We start from the raw sequence: 17,633 nt of genomic DNA on the forward strand, positions 1-17,633 counted from the left end.
CAGCTGTCAGAGCTGGAGACATGAATATATGTCTTTGAAATATATTCACTATATGACAGTGAAACAGAAAAGCTCAGTAGTGCAGAAAACGAGAGGTTATTCCTCAATAACTGTATCGCTCCGGGATGAACTGTATTTCATTCAGACCCAAACCCAGATCTGGTTCACTCATCTGCATCTCGCCAGTCCTGCAATAATCCCAATGTTTCAATTCATCTCCATTATTAACCATCACGAAAGAATTGCAAAAACAACTTTCTGAGGACTTGGACGTATAATGAAACTTTTTCCTAATCAATGCATTTTAATTTTGGTCTAAACCATTCAATCTGGGGACAAAAAATGATGATTTTTTTAAAAAGTAGCTTGTCCGTCACAGATTGCGATAACTTATTTCTATACTGTTTCTCTCTGGAGTGAAACGTAAAAAAAAGAAATAAACACACATGAATGAGCTAAATTATTATCAAATACGGGGTAAATGATAAGAAAATGATGTCAAACTACGTATGTTCCCCACGTCTATACTAGAACTTTTAAACTTTCTGACAGTAAACACTCCGTGCTGCGCGCACACGGGAGGGGGGGGGGGGGGGGGGGGGGGGTGTGCTCTGAAAGAACGGAGCCGATATGAATGAATGACGTGAGGGAATAAGCTCTCCGCTTATTATTAATAGTGGAGACGAATGTAAACACAGGACTTAAGGGAAAACGCTCAAAATCAAGTTTGACTCCGCGAGATTTTGAAGAGCGAGGAGCCGATTCTTTAATGAAGAATCTACAGGACACCACACGCTAGAAGATCAGGAGAGGAAGATCTGGTGCGATCTGTCCTCTGTTGTCTTCCAGTGTGTGGTCTCTGAATCGGGGAAGATTGAAAAAAGCCTGCAATATCTACTGGCCTTTACCGAATGCGGAAGCAGCAGCAACAGCGCGGAGACAGGCGGTGGAGGAGCGAGGTCAAAGCGACCAATAGGAGCTCTTCTCTCTTCCACTAGTGTTGGCCCCGCCCATTGGGTTCAGTCAGATTCGCAAGCAAAACTTTTGGATTCGCAACCAAAACTTTGGGATTCGTAACCAAAACTTTTGAATTTGCAACCAAAACTTTTTAATTCAAAACCAAAACTTTTGAGCTTGCAAGCAAAACTTCACAATTCAAAACCAAAGTTTTTTTCTGTTTTGATGTCAAAAAAAATTTGGTGGGGTTGCCACTTAAATAATTTTGTTCTCAGATTTATTCTATTTGATTGAACTTTTATTTTTTGATTGCAACTTTATGTTTTTTGGTCTCAACTCTCTTTTTTGTTTGCAAAACCTTTTTTGATTGATTGAATAATAAAGACACAAAATTATCTCCATACACTTGGATTTAAAACACAAAATCTTGACAATCCTTTATGTGAAATCACACATACAAAAAAAAAAATCTCATTTATACCATGCAATCAGATGAAAGTGTTGTTGCTTCAGATTCAATAAGTTGTCTGTGGCTCAGTCTAATTCAGAGGATCAAGTTTATGATCACGAGCACTTTATAATACAGTCCATGTCTTGTGGCTTCCCTGCAGTGTAGTTTGACGCGTCTTAATGTGTAGTTTCCTGAACTGTGGAGTTAAATCTCATAAATGTAGCATGACATTTTACGAACTCTATGGGGTACACTCATGTCTTAGTGTAAGTCCTGGAGTCTTACACTGCAGTTTCCCATGTTTTACCATGTACTTAATCAAAACAGTGTAATTTTCCTGAACATATGCTTTTGTTGTGCAACCGTGATATATGCCTCTTCTTCTTAAGAATCACCACCGACCCCTACAGATTGTGTAGACCAATGATAAACTGAAATACTCTGACGTATTGATGAGTATGTGTCACATAATGACAAGACCTGCAGACGTACAAACATCTTTAAATATTTATTTGTTATCTTTATTTTTAAGAGACAGCAATTCACCTTTTAAAGTTACCCAGCCCTTAAGATCAACCTTGTCTTTCCTTGCTATCCAGTGCTTCCACTGCAACAAGCGCTTTACCTGTAACTACACTGGAATAAGTGATATTGTCCATAAATTGTTCTCAGTTTTCTGTGTCAGTTATTTCTACTTTCCATAATGAGTTATTGTATATCAGCTTGATAAAATGACTTATTGGTAATCTAACTCAAGATTGTATGTCAATTTAATGAGGTGGAAATTTCAATATGTCAACATAACTTGTCCGTATGAGTTGTAAAATAAAAACCGGATTATAAGAACCAGAAGGTGGAGGTAGTGCAACTGTAGGGATGCAAGCTACCTTTAACCCCAAAGAAGAAGAAGAAGAAGCCGACACTGCGGGGGACTACTGTGTGTCAACACCAGAGTGGAGTGATTCCTAATATGCTAACAACGGGCTGACAGACTTTTTTTTTTGCTCAGGTCATTCGCATCCCACCAAATTTATGCTGCTTTACGTGGTAGGGCTACAGCATGCGGAAAAATAAGATCCTTGTGGAAAGTTACCAGAACGGTTTGGGCTCCGTAGCCGAACCGCAGCCGGACCGTGGCCGGTGTGAGCCACAGCAGTGATTATAATGAGTACGGATTAGCTGCAGTGTCCGTCCCTCAGCCGGTGTTCTGTCAAAATGTGCTTGCCCGTCGAGATGTGCCTCCATTACATAATCCTCGTCAAGACGTGCATGCATTACGTAACCCTTGCGCTACTGCGCATGTGCACATGAAGGACTGCAGAGTTAAATCTCCCAGCCATCGATTTGAGCCTCCCCGCCTCACGAGTACCCTTTTCTCCAATAAATACAGCTGGATTTAGTGTTTTTGTTGGTTAATAAAGACTGATTAAATATATAATATCTGGGGCTGTCAAATGATTAAAATTTTTAATCAGATTAATCACAGCTTACAAATTAATTAATCATGATTAATCACAAATAATAGCAATGTCTAACTATGTCTGAAATATACCCTTTTTTCCTGTATTGCATTAACAAAAAAACGACAGGACATGATTATATATATTTAACACGTGATGTGTTTTATATTTAAGGCTCCAAATAAAATAAATATTCAAAAAACTAAAACATGCACACCATAATGTGTGTGTGTGCAGTACTCCCTCAGCAGTACCTCTAAAGTTGGCTTTTGGCAGGAGTTACATTTTCAGGTCTGTAACAAATGTTGTACCACAAGAAAAGTAAAACTGAGAGATACCACACTTTTTTCTTGCACAATTAAACAGGTCATTCTTAGCCAGTGTTCCTTTTTGTGGGGAAAACAGAAAACTGCTTCAACATTTTTTTAATCAAACAAGTAGAATCCACGGGGCCAGCCGGTTTATCCACATTGCTTTCTTCTTCTGTTTTGATAAATTAATTGACCAGGCCTCCTTTGCCTCCTGTCTGCTGCCAGTCCATGCTTCACATGTCCGCGTGGGTGTGCGCTGCGCGTTGGTCCGCGTGACGTAAAAATCGTCATGAATTCCTGTCCGCCAGGGTCCGCGCAGCAGACAAAACATGACGGTAAAAGTGAAAGTAGACGGAGCTACAGCCTGATGGCTCCACTTAAAGACACTGAAAGAGTGAAAAACTCGTGGAAAGACAGAGCAGACTCTGTCTGGAGGGAGAAGGTCTGCAGACAGAAGTGAAAGTAACTAATCGCTCCGGCGCTGCCCCTGCGAATCAGAAACAGAAAAGAAAGGCTACATAAACTGTAATACTTTAGGATAATGTACTGACAGTGTATGTGCTTAATTTTCTCTAAATAATCCGTAATAAAGGAACAGATAAACAGTCTGTAGTGCCGAAAAAGCTTCTCGATCAGCCGAGGCTGAGGTGAGGCTTCTTCTTCTTCTGCAGTTGCTGGCAGCTTGCAGGCAGCTTGCATTCCACGTGGGTGCACTACCGCCACCCGCTGGTAGAGGTGAGGCTTGTTATGATGCGCATGCTTTAAACTGCGTTTAAAGTGCGTTAAAGTTCTGCCATATTTGTAAAAAAATAGTTGATGGTGAAAGGTAGCTTACATTAAAAAAAAACAAAAACAAAACCCTTGTCTGCTGTGCTTCCGTATTTTAATCAATATTTTAATACATTGGCTAAACAGCTGATTTTGGTTTACATCAAATCAAATCAAATCAAATCAATCTTTATTCATAAAATGCTTTTAATATTAAAAACACAACTCAAAGTGTGTTACAATATCAAAATAATTAAACAAAAATAGTTGTACTGTACATGAGGCAGTTCTAGAGCAAACAATCTATGATTATTACAGAGTCAAATTGTTCCCAAATAGGGTGAATGCACGAAGATTCTTAAAATTGTTATGGGATGGGGAAAGAAAAGTCAAAAGCACATCCTCAAATTAGCAGAAAAACAACATAATTTGCCGACATAAACAATTTCTCCTCAGTGGAAACCCAAAACAACTGAACCACAGCAAGGCTTTCCCAGACACTGACACATGTCCGTCACAGTTTCAGTGACAGATGGAGGATTTCGGTTCCACCAGCACTTTGTCTGTGATCTCAAACTCCAGCGCCTTCCAGTTCAGCACGTTCCCCGGAGTGAAGTTGAGCTCGTCGACGTAGCTCTGAATCTCACAGGAGGAGAGGACGTAGTCCCACATGTGGACGTCCGACATCATCCCGACGAAAGCCTGATTGATGTCGAATCCTCCACCGTGAGCATCCTGCTCCTGTGGGGAACGTAGAGCAACAGAGAAAAACGTCTCTACATTTTAAAACTTTCACACCTTACACCTTAATAACCAATCCAAATTGTGTGTATTCAGAAACCAGTGATGGACTATTGATCACGATGTTAAGTAATAAAACCATACCTGTCCAAGAATGATCATCGGGGTTCCAGGTATAGCTGATGTGACGGGCACATATTTGCGAATTGTCGGCCTTCCATTAAACCACAACTGCACCAGTCCGGTCGCCGAGTCCCAGGTGGTGCAGATGGAATGCCACATGTTGGGTTTGTAGTCCAGTCCCCTGAACTCTGACGACTGATCCATGACGTAAGCCTCCATATCCTTATTGGTTTCATCCCAGATTATCAGGAAAGAGTTGAACGACCCAGAGGTGGACAGTGAGAACAGGCCGTGGTTTCTTTTGATGTCTGTAAACGATCTGCAGGTACGACACACTGGCTTGTTAAAAGGTTGGTGACAGTCAGAGAGGATGTGTGTTCATCAGGATTTACATTAAATTGCTACCTGTGGCAGACAGTCACAGCTCTGAATTGTTGTTTGCTTGTTATCAGCCTGACACGAGCTCGGTCGTTTTGCACCGGGAACGTGAACATTTTCCCGGAGAGATCTGAAAAAAAAAAAAAATTGAAGTGTTCATTGAAATACTTAAATTAATAATTTCATTGGTAATAGCATGTGACAAGTCATTACTAGGGCTGTCAAAAATAACGCGTTAATTGCGTTAATTTATGTAATCAATCTCATTAAAATTTTTAAAGCAACACTAAGGAACTTTCAGTTTTCATTGATTTTGGCGGCGCCAGTGGACAAAAGCGGTAGTGTTTTGCCTGAAGGAATACTACAGTTCCCATGAGGACTAGCGCATGACGTCGTAAATTGCTGCTCCCGGTGGGCATGCTGTCGGACTGAACTCGCCTTCATTTGTTTCCAGTGGCTGTGTGAAGGATGGATAGCGACGAGGTAATGAATCTAATGGTGGCTAAACAATGTTATATCATGATGTGACGCATGCCGTAAAGCAGTCAGCACATTTGGAGTTTTTTAGTGTGCAGGGTTCCTACCACCCTCCTCACAGTTGCTTAGTCCAAGTGAAAGCAATACTGATGCCCTCAGCCCGTGACAGAGGGGTCATTCAACTAGCTGTAAGTCGATGTATCATCACAAAAGATATTAAAATCTTTTATTAAGGTTGAAAAGTTCCTTAGTGTAGGTTTAACGCAGTTTAACGCATGCGCATCATGACAATCCTCACCTCTACCAGCGGGTGGCGGTAGTGCACCCACGTGGAATGCAAGCTGCCTGCAAGCTGCCAGCAACTGAAGAAGAAGAAGAAGCCTCACCTCAACCTCAGCTGATCGAGAAGCTTTTCCGGCACTACAGACTGTTTATCTGCTCCTATATTACGGATTATTTAGAGAAAATTAAGCACATACACTGTCAGTACATTATCATTAAGTATTAAAATTTATTTCGCCTTTTTTTTCTGTTTCTGAATCGCGGGGGCGGCGCCGGAGCGATTACTTTCTGTCTGCAGACCTTCTCCTCCCTCCAGACAGAGTCTGCTCTCTCTTTCCACGAGTTTTTCACTCTTTCGGTGTCTTTTATTGGAGCCATCAGGCTGGATCTCCGTCTACTTTCACTTTTACTGTCATGTTTTGTTTGCTGTGGCGCTCTGGCGCATGCGTAGACTGCTGCGATCGCGCAACGCGGTCTCAAAATCTGGCTGCTGCGCGGACCCGAGCGGACAGGAATTCATGACGATTTTTACGTCACGCGGACAAGTGAAGCATGGACGGTCAGCAGACAGGAGGAAAAGGAGGCGTGGCGTCAATTCATTTATCAAAACAGAAGAAGACAGCAATATGGAGAGAGATAAGCCGGCTGGCCCCATGGATTCTACTTGTTTGATTCAAAAATGTTGAAGCAGTTTTCTGTTTTCCACACAAAAAGGAACACTGGCTAAGAATGCCCTGTTTAATTGTGCAAGAAAAAAGTGTGGTATCTCTTAGTTTTACTTTTCTTGTGGTACAACATTTGTTACAGACCTGAAAATGTAACTCCTGCCAAAAGCCAACTTTTGAGGGACTGCAGAGGGAGCACTGCACACACACACATTATGGTGTGCATGTTTTAGTTTTTTGAATATTTATTTTATTTGGAGCCTTAAATATAAAACACATCACATGTTAAATATATATAATCATGTCCTGTCGTTTTTTTGTTAATGTAATACAGGAAAAAAGGGTATATTTCAGACATAGTTGGAAATTGCGATTATTTGTGATTAATCATGATTAATTAATTTGTAAGCTGTGACTAATTTGATTAAAATTTTTAATCATTTGACAGCCCAAGTCATTACATCAGTGAAACATAAAAAATAAACAACAGAGATCATAATAAAAAAACACAAAAAAAAATACTTCTGTGAATTTAAAATATTGCTTCATCTCATCTGCAACACTTGAACTTCAAGGTATGGTAGACGATTTTCTCAAAGGTTGAAGCCTAACGTCTGTTACTCGCTTGTTGAAAAACGCGCATGCGCCAGACCATCCTACCAGCTCTGCTGCTCCTCCTGAGGAAACGCCTATCAATGTCGGAAGCGTGCAAGTGCAAGCTCATCTTCCCTGGGTGTGCACGGCTCTGTTTACAGTTTCTGCAATCGGCCTCACTCAGAAAGCTTATTTTCCGAAGCAGTTACAGTTTCATTATGTGAGAGTCGCCATCGGTAAGTACTGGCTGAAACTGAAGCTCACGGGCTACATAAACACTCTGAATGCGCAGATTTTCAGTTATTTTTTCTTAAGTAACTAACACAAGATAAATGTATTGGTGTGATTACAACATCACAGCATCTGGAAATATTTCACAATATTTGTGTAGCCACTTCCCTTGTAGGAAGAAAAACAAGCTGAAATTCAATAAAATACAACAAATGTGTATTCTGACTACTTATGTTTGAAAAGATAATTCTGACTATTACTGCTTTAAAAGAATACTCCGAAGATTTTGAACCCACGCCCCATCCCTATCGTTTAGAAAGTGAGATAAGCCCATAAATACCTTTTGTGTGTCCGTTCGTCCAGTGCCTGGCTAACAGCTGTTAGCATCGTAGTTAGCTTAGCTCAACCACGGCAGGTGAAGAGAAGACAGAGCCAGACTGAGAAAGTGGACAAAATACTCCTTTCAGTGGAAGGAGTTTTATAACCATTCGGATTTACTTCGCCATCCCCTGGACCACTGGAAGGATTATTTTGTCCACTGTCTCAGTCTGGCTCTGTCTTCTCTTCACCTGCTGTAGTTGAGCTAAGCTAACTACGATGCAAACAGCTGTTAGCCAGGCACTGGATGACTGGACACAAAAAGGTATTTTTGAGCTTATCTCACTCTGTAAATGATCAGGACAGGGCGTGGGTCCAAAATCTTCGGAGTATTCCTTTAAGTCAAACACATCCATACCTTGAACACTTGCAGCTCCTGCTGCCAGCATGGCCAGAACAATGAGCAGCTTCATCTGTGAGGCGAAGAAAAATCACGGTAAGTTAGATTTTATCAGGCAAATTTCACAATGTTGGGTTGCTCCTAATACACACCGTCAAATAACAGGAAAAAACATCACCTTCTGCAATAATCTGATTTAAATTGATAAAGAAAATAAGCTTTTGATGTGATGATCAGTTTGGAATGTTTTCATCTTACCTTGAAATCTGCGTCAGACCTGAATGATCAGCACTGACGGGTTGGTTGGTCTTTTATAGTCACTCCTCTTGACTGGGCGCGTGCGTCTATACGTTTCCTTCCTGAACTGAGTTTTCTTCTTTTTTGCAACACACACAGCCTTGTCCAGCATGCACAGTTTGTTGATGAATCAACAAAATTCACTGAGAGTAACACCCTGATATTGAAAAGAGTTTCGTTCTGTATTGCTTATTCCTCAATTCCACAATGAAAAAACTAAGTCACATGTTCAAAATAAAGGTCAAAGTTCATCTGTCCATGAATAGTTATCTGAATCTTCATTACGTTGCTTTTCACACTGCTCTTTTGGTACTTTCAATGATTTCAAGAGCTGTCACCAGTCGGGGTGTAAACATCAACAAGTGTACATGGATAATAAATCATAACCATTTAGGAAAATCAGTAACCGTGTGCACGTCATTTTCCTCCTCCTCATCGTTTCTTTTTTCACTCTTGTTTTATAATATTTTGTGGAGCGACGATGTTACCTGAAAACTTCAGATAATTACATGAATAACATGAACTAACTAAATGTTCAATCTACTGCAGTTATCCACATACATGCGGGGCAATGTTACGTTGATTAAAAAAAAGAGAGAGACCAGCCGCCATGGAAACACCCCAACAAGCTGGAGGGAGCGGCGCTAGCATCGATGCTAATGCTAGCTATCTCGCTGGTGAGCTACCGCTAGCGGTTCACAAGCTAGCATGAGGCGTTTTATATACAACAAATCAAAGAAATGTGACAAGACACTGAGTGAACATATTATCAACTTCATAGCTGAAATGGTGGCCCGTTTGTCTAATAACTGTGGAATGTCTTTGATTTAATGGGATTATGAGTTCCTGTATTTCAATGGAGACAGATCCTCTACTGGTCATATAGCGCAACTGCAATGGAAAAAGATAAATCTATGATGTCACATGCAGTTGGTTACATGTTGGTTAGAAGTCACGGTTACATGTGTATAAAAAATTGTTAACGTTGACGCACCTAGTCACCAGTACACTATGCTATACTGCTGCATCAAATAAGGATGTCACTTGGATTTAAAACACAAAATCTTGACAATCCTTTATGTGAAATCACACATACAAATAAAAAATCTCATTTATACCATGCTATTAGATGAAAGTGTTGTTGCTTCAGATTCGATAAGTTGTCTGTGGCTCAGTCTAATTCAGAGGATCAAGTTTATGATCACGAGCACTTTATAATACAGTCCATGTCTTGTGGCTTCCCTGCAGTGTAGTTTGACGCGTCTTAATGTGTAGTTTCCTGAACTGTGGAGTTAAATCTCATAAATGTAGCATGACATTTTACGAACTCTATGGGGTACACTCATGTCTTAGTGTAAGTCCTGGAGTCTTACACTGCAGTTTCCCATGTTTTACCATGTACTTAATCAAAACAGTGTAATTTTCCTGAACATATGCTTTTGTTGTACAACCGTGATATATGCCTCTTCTTCTTAAGAATCACCACCGACCCCTGCAGATTGTGTAGACCAATGATAAACTGAAATACTCTGACGTATTGATGAGTATGTGTCACATAATGACAAGACCTGCAGACGTACAAACATCTTTAAATATTTATTTGTTATCTTTATTTTTAAGAGACAGCAATTCACCTTTTAAAGTTACCCAGCCCTTAAGATCAACCTTGTCTTTCCTTGCTATCCAGTGCTTCCACTGCAACAAGCGCTTTACCTGTAACTACACTGGAATAAGTGATATTGTCCATAAATTGTTCTCAGTTTTCTGTGTCAGTTATTTCTACTTTCCATAATGAGTTATTGTATATCAGCTTGATAAAATGACTTATTGGTAATCTAACTCAAGATTGTATGTCAATTTAATGAGGTGGAAATTTCAATATGTCAACATAACTTGTCCGTATGAGTTGTAAAATAAAAACCGGATTATAAGAACCAGAAGGTGGAGGTAGTGCAACTGTAGGGATGCAAGCTACCTTTAACCCCAAAGAAGAAGAAGAAGAAGCCGACACTGCGGGGGACTACTGTGTGTCAACACCAGAGTGGAGTGATTCCTAATATGCTAACAACGGACTGACAGACTTTTTTTTTTGCTCAGGTCATTCGCATCCCACCAAATTTATGCTGCTTTACGTGGTAGGGCTACAGCATGCGGAAAAATAAGATCCTTGTGGAAAGTTACCAGAATGGTTTGGGCTCCGTAGCCGAACCGCAGCCGGACCGTGGCCGGTGTGAGCCACAGCAGTGATTATAATGAGTACGGATTAGCTGCGGTGTCCGTCCCTCAGCCGGTGTTCTGTCAAAATGTGCTTGCCCGTCGAGATGTGCCTCCATTACATAATCCTCGTCAAGACGTGCATGCATTACGTAACCCTTGCGCTACTGCACATGTGCACATGAAGGACTGCAGAGTTAAATCTCCCAGCCATCGATTTGAGCCTCCCCGCCTCACATGAGTACCCTTTTCTCCAATAAATACAGCTGGATTTAGTGTTTTTTGTTGGTTAATAAAGACTGATTAAATATATAATATCTAGGGCTGTCAAATGATTAAAATTTTTAATCAGATTAATCACAGCTTACAAATTAATTAATCATGATTAATCACAAATAATAGCAATGTCTAACTATGTCTGAAATATACCCTTTTTTCCTGTATTGCATTAACAAAAAAACGACAGGACATGATTGTATATATTTAACACATGATGTGTTTTATATTTAAGGCTCCAAATAAAATAAATATTCAAAAAACTAAAACATGCACACCATAATGTGTGTGTGTGCAGTACTCCCTCAGCAGTACCTCCAAAGTTGGCTTTTGGCAGGAGTTACATTTTCAGGTCTGTAACAAATGTTGTACCACAAGAAAAGTAAAACTAAGAGATACCACACTTTTTTCTTGCACAATTAAACAGGTCATTCTTAGCCAGTGTTCCTTTTTGTGGGGAAAACAGAAAACTGCTTCAAAATTTTTTTAATCAAACAAGTAGAATCCACGGGGCCAGCCGGTTTATCCACATTGCTTTCTTCTTCTGTTTTGATAAATTAATTGACCAGGCCTCCTTTGCCTCCTGTCTGCTGCCAGTCCATGCTTCACATGTCCGCGTGGGTGTGCGCTGCGCGTTGGTCTCCGTGACGTAAAAATCGTCATGAATTCCTGTCCGCCAGGGTCCGCGCAGCAGACAAAACATGACGGTAAAAGTGAAAGTAGACAGAGCTACAGCCTGATGGCTCCACTTAAAGACACTGAAAGAGTGAAAAACTCGTGGAAAGACAGAGCAGACTCTGTCTGGAGGGAGAAGGTCTGCAGACAGAAGTGAAAGTAACTAATCGCTCCGGCGCTGCCCCTGCGAATCAGAAACAGAAAAAAAAGGCTACATAAACTTTAATACTTTAGGATAATGTACTGACAGTGTATGTGCTTAATTTTCTCTAAATAATCCATAATAAAGGAACAGATAAACAGTTTGTAGTGCCGAAAAAGCTTCTCAATCAGCCGAGGCTGAGGTGAGGCTTCTTCTTCTTCTGCAGTTGCTGGCAGCTTGCAGGCAGCTTGCATTCCACGTGGGTGCACTACCGCCACCCGCTGGTAGAGGTGAGGCTTGTCATGATGCGCATGCGTTAAACTGCATTTAAAGTGCGTTAAAGTTCTGCCATATTTGTAAAAAAGATAGTTGATGGTGAAAGGTAGCTTACATTAAAAAAAAACACAAAAACAAAACCCTTGTCTGCTGTGCTTCCGTATTTTAATCAATATTTTAATACATTGGCTAAACAGCTGATTTTGGTTTACGTCAAATCAAATCAAATCAAATCAATCTTTATTCATAAAATGCTTTTTAGATTAAAAACACAACTCAAAGTGTGTTACAATATCAAAATAATTAAACAAAAATGGTTGTACTGTACATGAGGCAGTTCTAGAGCAAACAATCTATGATTATTACAGAGTCAAATTGTTCCCAAATAGGGTGAATGCACAAAGATTCTTAAAATTGTTATGGGATGGGGAAAGAAAAGTCAAAAGTACATCCTCAAATTAGCAGGAAAACAACATAATTTGCCAACATAAACAATTTCTCCTCAGTGGAAACCCAAAACAACTGAACCACAGCAAGGCTTTCCCAGACACTGACACATGTCCGTCACAGTTTCAGTGACAGATGGAGGATTTCGGTTCCACCAGCACTTTGTCTGTGATCTCAAACTCCAGCGCCTTCCAGTTCAGCACGTCCCCCGGAGTGAAGTTGAGCTCGTCGACGTAGCTCTGAATCTCACAGGAAGAGAGGACGTAGTCCCACATGTGGACGTCCGACATCATCCCGACGAAAGTCTGATTGATGTCGAATCCTCCACCGTGAGAATCCTGCTCCTGTGGGGAACGTAGAGCAACAGAGAAAAACGTCTCTACATTTTAAAACTTTCACACCTTACACCTTAATAACCAATCCAAATTGTGTGTATTCAGAAACCAGTGATGGACTATTGATCACGATGTTAAGTAATAAAACCATACCTGTCCAAGAATGATCATCGGGGTTCCAGATATAGCTGATGTGACGGGCACATATTTGCGAATTGTCGGCCTTCCATTAAACCACAACTGCACCAGTCCGGTCGCCGAGTCCCAGGTGGTGCAGATGGAATGCCACATGTTGGGTTTGTAGTCCAGTCCCCTGAACTCTGACGACTGATCCATGACGTAAGCCCACATATAATTATTGGTTTCATCCCAGATTATCAGGAAAGAGTTGAACGACCCAGAGGTGGACAGTGAGAACAGGCCGTGGTTTCTTTTGATGTCTGTAAACGATCTGCAGGTACGACACACTGGCTTGTTAAAAGGTTGGTGACAGTCAGAGAGGATGTGTGTTCATCAGGATTTACATTAAATTGCTACCTGTGGCAGACAGTCACAGCTCTGAATTGTTGTTTGGGTGTTATCAGCCTGACACGAGCTTGGTCGTTTTGCACCGGGAACGTGAACATTTTCCCGGAGAGATCTGAAAAAAAAAAAATTGAAGTGTTCATTGAAATACTTAAAGGGCAACTCTGGTTTTTTGACACCTGGACCTTATTTATAGGTGTGTGCATGCTCATATACTCACTCAGACAAACATCGTGCAGCTCGGAGTCCTTCAGAAGTTATTTAGATCCAAACGATGTAGCCGCACTAGCGGGGGTGCCACAGCAATGGAGCGTTAGCCCTGGACATAATCTCTGCAAAGTCGCTCATTTCGGCTGTATTTCTTCATCCATCAGCGCTGGGTTGCCTTTCGGTCGGAAGGGGGGCCTCCGGCGGTGTCCCGCGGCCTGGCTTGGAGCGCGCATCCGCCGGGCAGCGGAGATCTGGAGTCTCCCGGCGAGGAGAGCGCTCCGGCCGTCGCGCGTCCCGCGGCCGGCGTGGAGCGTGCATCCGCCGGGGAGCACAGATACGCTTCCTCCCGGCAAGGAGAGAGCTCCGGGCCGTCGCGCGTCCCGCGGCCGGCGCGGAGCGTGCATCCGCCGGGGAGCAGAGATACGCTTCCTCCCGGCGAGGAGAGAGCTCCGGCAGCGGCGCGGCGGGCCGTCGCGCGTCCCGCGGCCGGCGTGCAGTGTGCATCCGCCGGGGAGCAGAGATACGCTTCCTCCCGGCAAGGAGAGAGCACCGACCTCGGCGCGCCGGAGCGCGCATCTGCCGGGGAGCGGAGTTACGCATCCTCCCGGCGAGGAGAGACATCCAGCGGCCCAGCGGCCGCGTGTGAGCCGTGCGTCTTCGCGGGTGTCCGGAGCCTCCGTGGAGCAGCTGAGGGCCGTTTTCCAATTCGGCCCCTGGAAGTCAGACACCGGGGCACCGTGACAGCCGAGGCCGACTCAAAGTGCCTCTCTGCTGGGGAGAGGAGCGCCGCAACGTTCCCATCTGAGCTAATTGTGGCTAAGTTAGCGAAAACTGTCAGCTCTTCAGCTGACCCACCTGAAGATGGTAGACGAGCTGACTTTATGATAACACTGGCGATGGATGAAGAAATACAGCCGAAATGAGCGACTTTGCAGAGATTATGTCCCGCGCTAATGCTCCATTGCTGTGGCACCCCCGCTAGTGCGGCTACATCGTTTGGATCTAAATAACTTCTGAAGGACTCCGAGCTGCACGATGTTTGTCTGAGTGAGTATATGAGCATGCACACACCTATAAATAAGGTCCAGGTGTCAAAAAACCGGAGTTGCCCTTTAAATTAATAATTTCATTGGTAATAGCATGTGACAAGTCATTACTAGGGCTGTCAAAAATAACGCGTTAATTGCGTTAATTTATGTAATCAATCTCATTAAAATTTTTAATGCAGTTTAACGCATGCGCATCATGACAATCCTCACCTCTACCAGCGGGTGGCGGTAGTGCACCCGCGTGGAATGCAAGCTGCCTGCAAGCTGCCAGCAACTGAAGAAGAAGAAGAAGCCTCACCTCAACCTCAGCTGATCGAGAAGCTTTTCCGGCAGTACAGACTGTTTATCTGCTCCTATATTACGGATTATTTAGAGAAAATTAAGCACATACACTGTCAGTACATTATCATTAAGTATTAAAATTTATTTAGCCTTTTTTTTCTGTTTCTGAATCGCGGGGGCGGCGCCGGAGCAATTACTTTCTGTCTGCAGACCTTCTCCTCCCTCCAGACAGAGTCTGCTCTCTCTTTCCACGAGTTTTTCACTCTTTCAGTGTCTTTTAGTGGAGCCATCAGGCTGGATCTCCGTCTACTTTCACTTTTACTGTCATGTTTTGTTTGCTGTGGCGCTCTGGCGCATGCGTAGACTGCTGCGATTGCGCAACGCGGTCTCAAAATCTGGCTGCTGCGCGGACCCGAGCGGACAGGAATTCATGACGATTTTTACGTCACGCGGACAAGTGAAGCATGGACGGTCAGCAGACAGGAGGAAAAGGAGGCGTGGCATCAATTCATTTATCAAAACAGAAGAAGACAGCAATATGGAGAGAGATAAGCCGGCTGGCCCCATGGATTCTACTTGTTTGATTCAAAAATGTTGAAGCAGTTTTCTGTTTTCCACACAAAAAGGAACACTGGCTAAGAATGCCCTGTTTTATTGTGCAAGAAAAAAGTGTGGTATCTCTTAGTTTTACTTTTCTTGTGGTACAACATTTGTTACAGACCTGAAAATGTAACTCCTGCCAAAAGCCAACTTTTGAGGGACTGCAGAGGGAGCACTGCACACACACACACATTATGGTGTGCATGTTTTAGTTTTTTGAATATTTATTTTATTTGGAGCCTTAAATATAAAACACATCACATGTTAAATATATATAATCATGTCCTGTCGTTTTTTTGTTAATGCAATACAGGAAAAAAGGGTATATTTCAGACACAGTTGGAAATTGTGATTATTTGTGATTAATCATGATTAATTCATTTGTAAGCTGCGATTAATCTGATTAAAATTTTTAATCATTTGACAGCCCTAGTCATTACGTCAGTGAAACATAAAAAATAAACAACAGAGATCATAATAAAACACAAAACAAAATACTTCTGTGAATTTAAAATATTGCTTCATCTCATCTGCAACACTTGAACTTCAAGGTATGGTGGACGATTTTCTCAAAGGTTGAAGCCTAACGTCTGTTACTCGCTTGTTGAAAAACGCGCATGCGCCAGACCATCCTACCAGCTCTGCTGCTCCTCCTGAGGAAACGCCTATCAATGTCGGAAGCGTGCAAGTGCAAGCTCATCTTCCCTGGGTGTGCATGGCTCTGTTTACAGTTTCTGCAATCGGCCTCACTCAGAAAGCTTATTTTCCGAAGCAGTTACAGTTTCATTATGTGAGAGTCGCCATCGGTAAGTACTGGCTGAAACTGAAGCTCACGGGCTACATAAACACTCTGAATGCGCAGATTTTCAGTTATTTTTTCTTAAGTAATTAACACAAGATAAATGTATTGGTGTGATTACAACATCACAGCATCTGGAAATATTTCACAATATTTGTGTAGCCACCTCCCTTGTAGGAAGAAAAACAAGCTGAAATTCAATAAAATACAACAAATGTGTATTCTGACTACTTATGTTTGAAAAGATAATTCTGACTATTACTGCTTTAAAAGAATACTCCGAAGATTTTGAACCCACGCCCCATCCCTATCGTTTAGAAAGTGAGATAAGCCCATAAATACCTTTTGTGTGTCCGTTCGTCCAGTGTCTGGCTAACAGCTGTTAGCATCGTAGTTAGCTTAGCTCAACCACGGCAGGTGAAGAGGAGACAGAGCCAGACTGAGAAAGTGGACAAAATACTCCTTTCAGTGGAAGGAGTTTTATAACCATTCGGATTTACTTCGCCATCCCCTGGACCACTGGAAGGATTATTTTGTCCACTGTCTCAGTCTGGCTCTGCCTTCTCTTCACCTGCTGTAGTTGAGCTAAGATAACTACGATGCAAACAGCTGTTAGCCAGGCACTGGATGACTGGACACAAAAAGGTATTTTTGAGCTTATCTCACTCTGTAAATGATCAGGATAGGGCGTGGGTCCAAAATCTTCGGAGTATTCCTTTAAGTCAAACACATCCATACCTTGAACACTTGCAGCTCCTGCTGCCAGCATGGCCAGAACAATGAGCAGCTTCATCTGTGAGGCGAAGAAAAATCACGATAAGTTAGATTTTATCAGGCAAATTTCACAATGTTGGGTTGCTCCTAATACACACCGTCAAATAACAGGAAAAAACATCACCTTCTGCAATAATCTGATTTAAATTGATAAAGAAAATAAGCTTTTGATGTGATGATCAGTTTGGAATGTTTTCATCTTACCTTGAAATCTGCGTCAGACCTGAATGATCAGCACTGACGGGTTGGTTGGTCTTTTATAGTCACTCCTCTCGACTGGGCGCGTGCGTCTATACGTTTCCTTCCTGAACTGAGTTTTCTTCTTTTTTGCAACACACACAGCCTTGTCCAGCATGCACAGTTTGTTGATGAATCAACAAAATTCACTGAGAGTAACACCCTGATATTGAAAAGAGTTTCGTTCTGTATTGCTTATTCCTCAATTCCACAATGAAAAAACTATCTCACATGTTCAAAATAAAGGTCAAAGTTCATCTGTCCATGAATAGTTATCTGAATCTTCATTACGTTGCTTTTCACACTGCTCTTTTGGTACTTTCAATGATTTCAAGAGCT

General features: G+C 42.0%; 2 protein-coding genes across 2 annotated transcripts; both read right to left on the reverse strand.

Annotated features, from left to right (window-relative positions):
• Positions 1–4,088: 4,088 nt before the first annotated feature.
• On the reverse strand, positions 4,089–8,517 carry LOC115396710 (serum amyloid P-component-like). The gene is made up of 5 exons (XM_030102702.1): positions 8,415–8,517; positions 8,175–8,229; positions 5,217–5,319; positions 4,833–5,130; positions 4,089–4,688 (listed from the first exon to the last, which is right to left on the reverse strand). The coding sequence occupies exons 2-5, from the start codon at positions 8,227–8,229 to the stop codon at positions 4,470–4,472; spliced, it is 675 nt and encodes a 224-aa protein (XP_029958562.1). The 5' UTR covers positions 8,415–8,517; the 3' UTR covers positions 4,089–4,469.
• Positions 8,518–12,227: 3,710 nt separating this feature from the next.
• On the reverse strand, positions 12,228–17,328 carry LOC115396711 (serum amyloid P-component-like). The gene is made up of 5 exons (XM_030102703.1): positions 17,262–17,328; positions 17,022–17,076; positions 13,356–13,458; positions 12,972–13,269; positions 12,228–12,827 (listed from the first exon to the last, which is right to left on the reverse strand). Exons 2-5 carry the CDS (start codon positions 17,074–17,076, stop codon positions 12,609–12,611), a joined length of 675 nt encoding a protein of 224 aa, XP_029958563.1. The 5' UTR covers positions 17,262–17,328; the 3' UTR covers positions 12,228–12,608.
• Between the last annotated feature and the right edge of the window lie 305 nt (positions 17,329–17,633).

This window comes from Salarias fasciatus, chromosome 11, assembly GCF_902148845.1.
Source record: "Salarias fasciatus chromosome 11, fSalaFa1.1, whole genome shotgun sequence".
In the NCBI taxonomy this organism is placed as follows: domain Eukaryota; kingdom Metazoa; phylum Chordata; class Actinopteri; order Blenniiformes; family Blenniidae; genus Salarias; species Salarias fasciatus.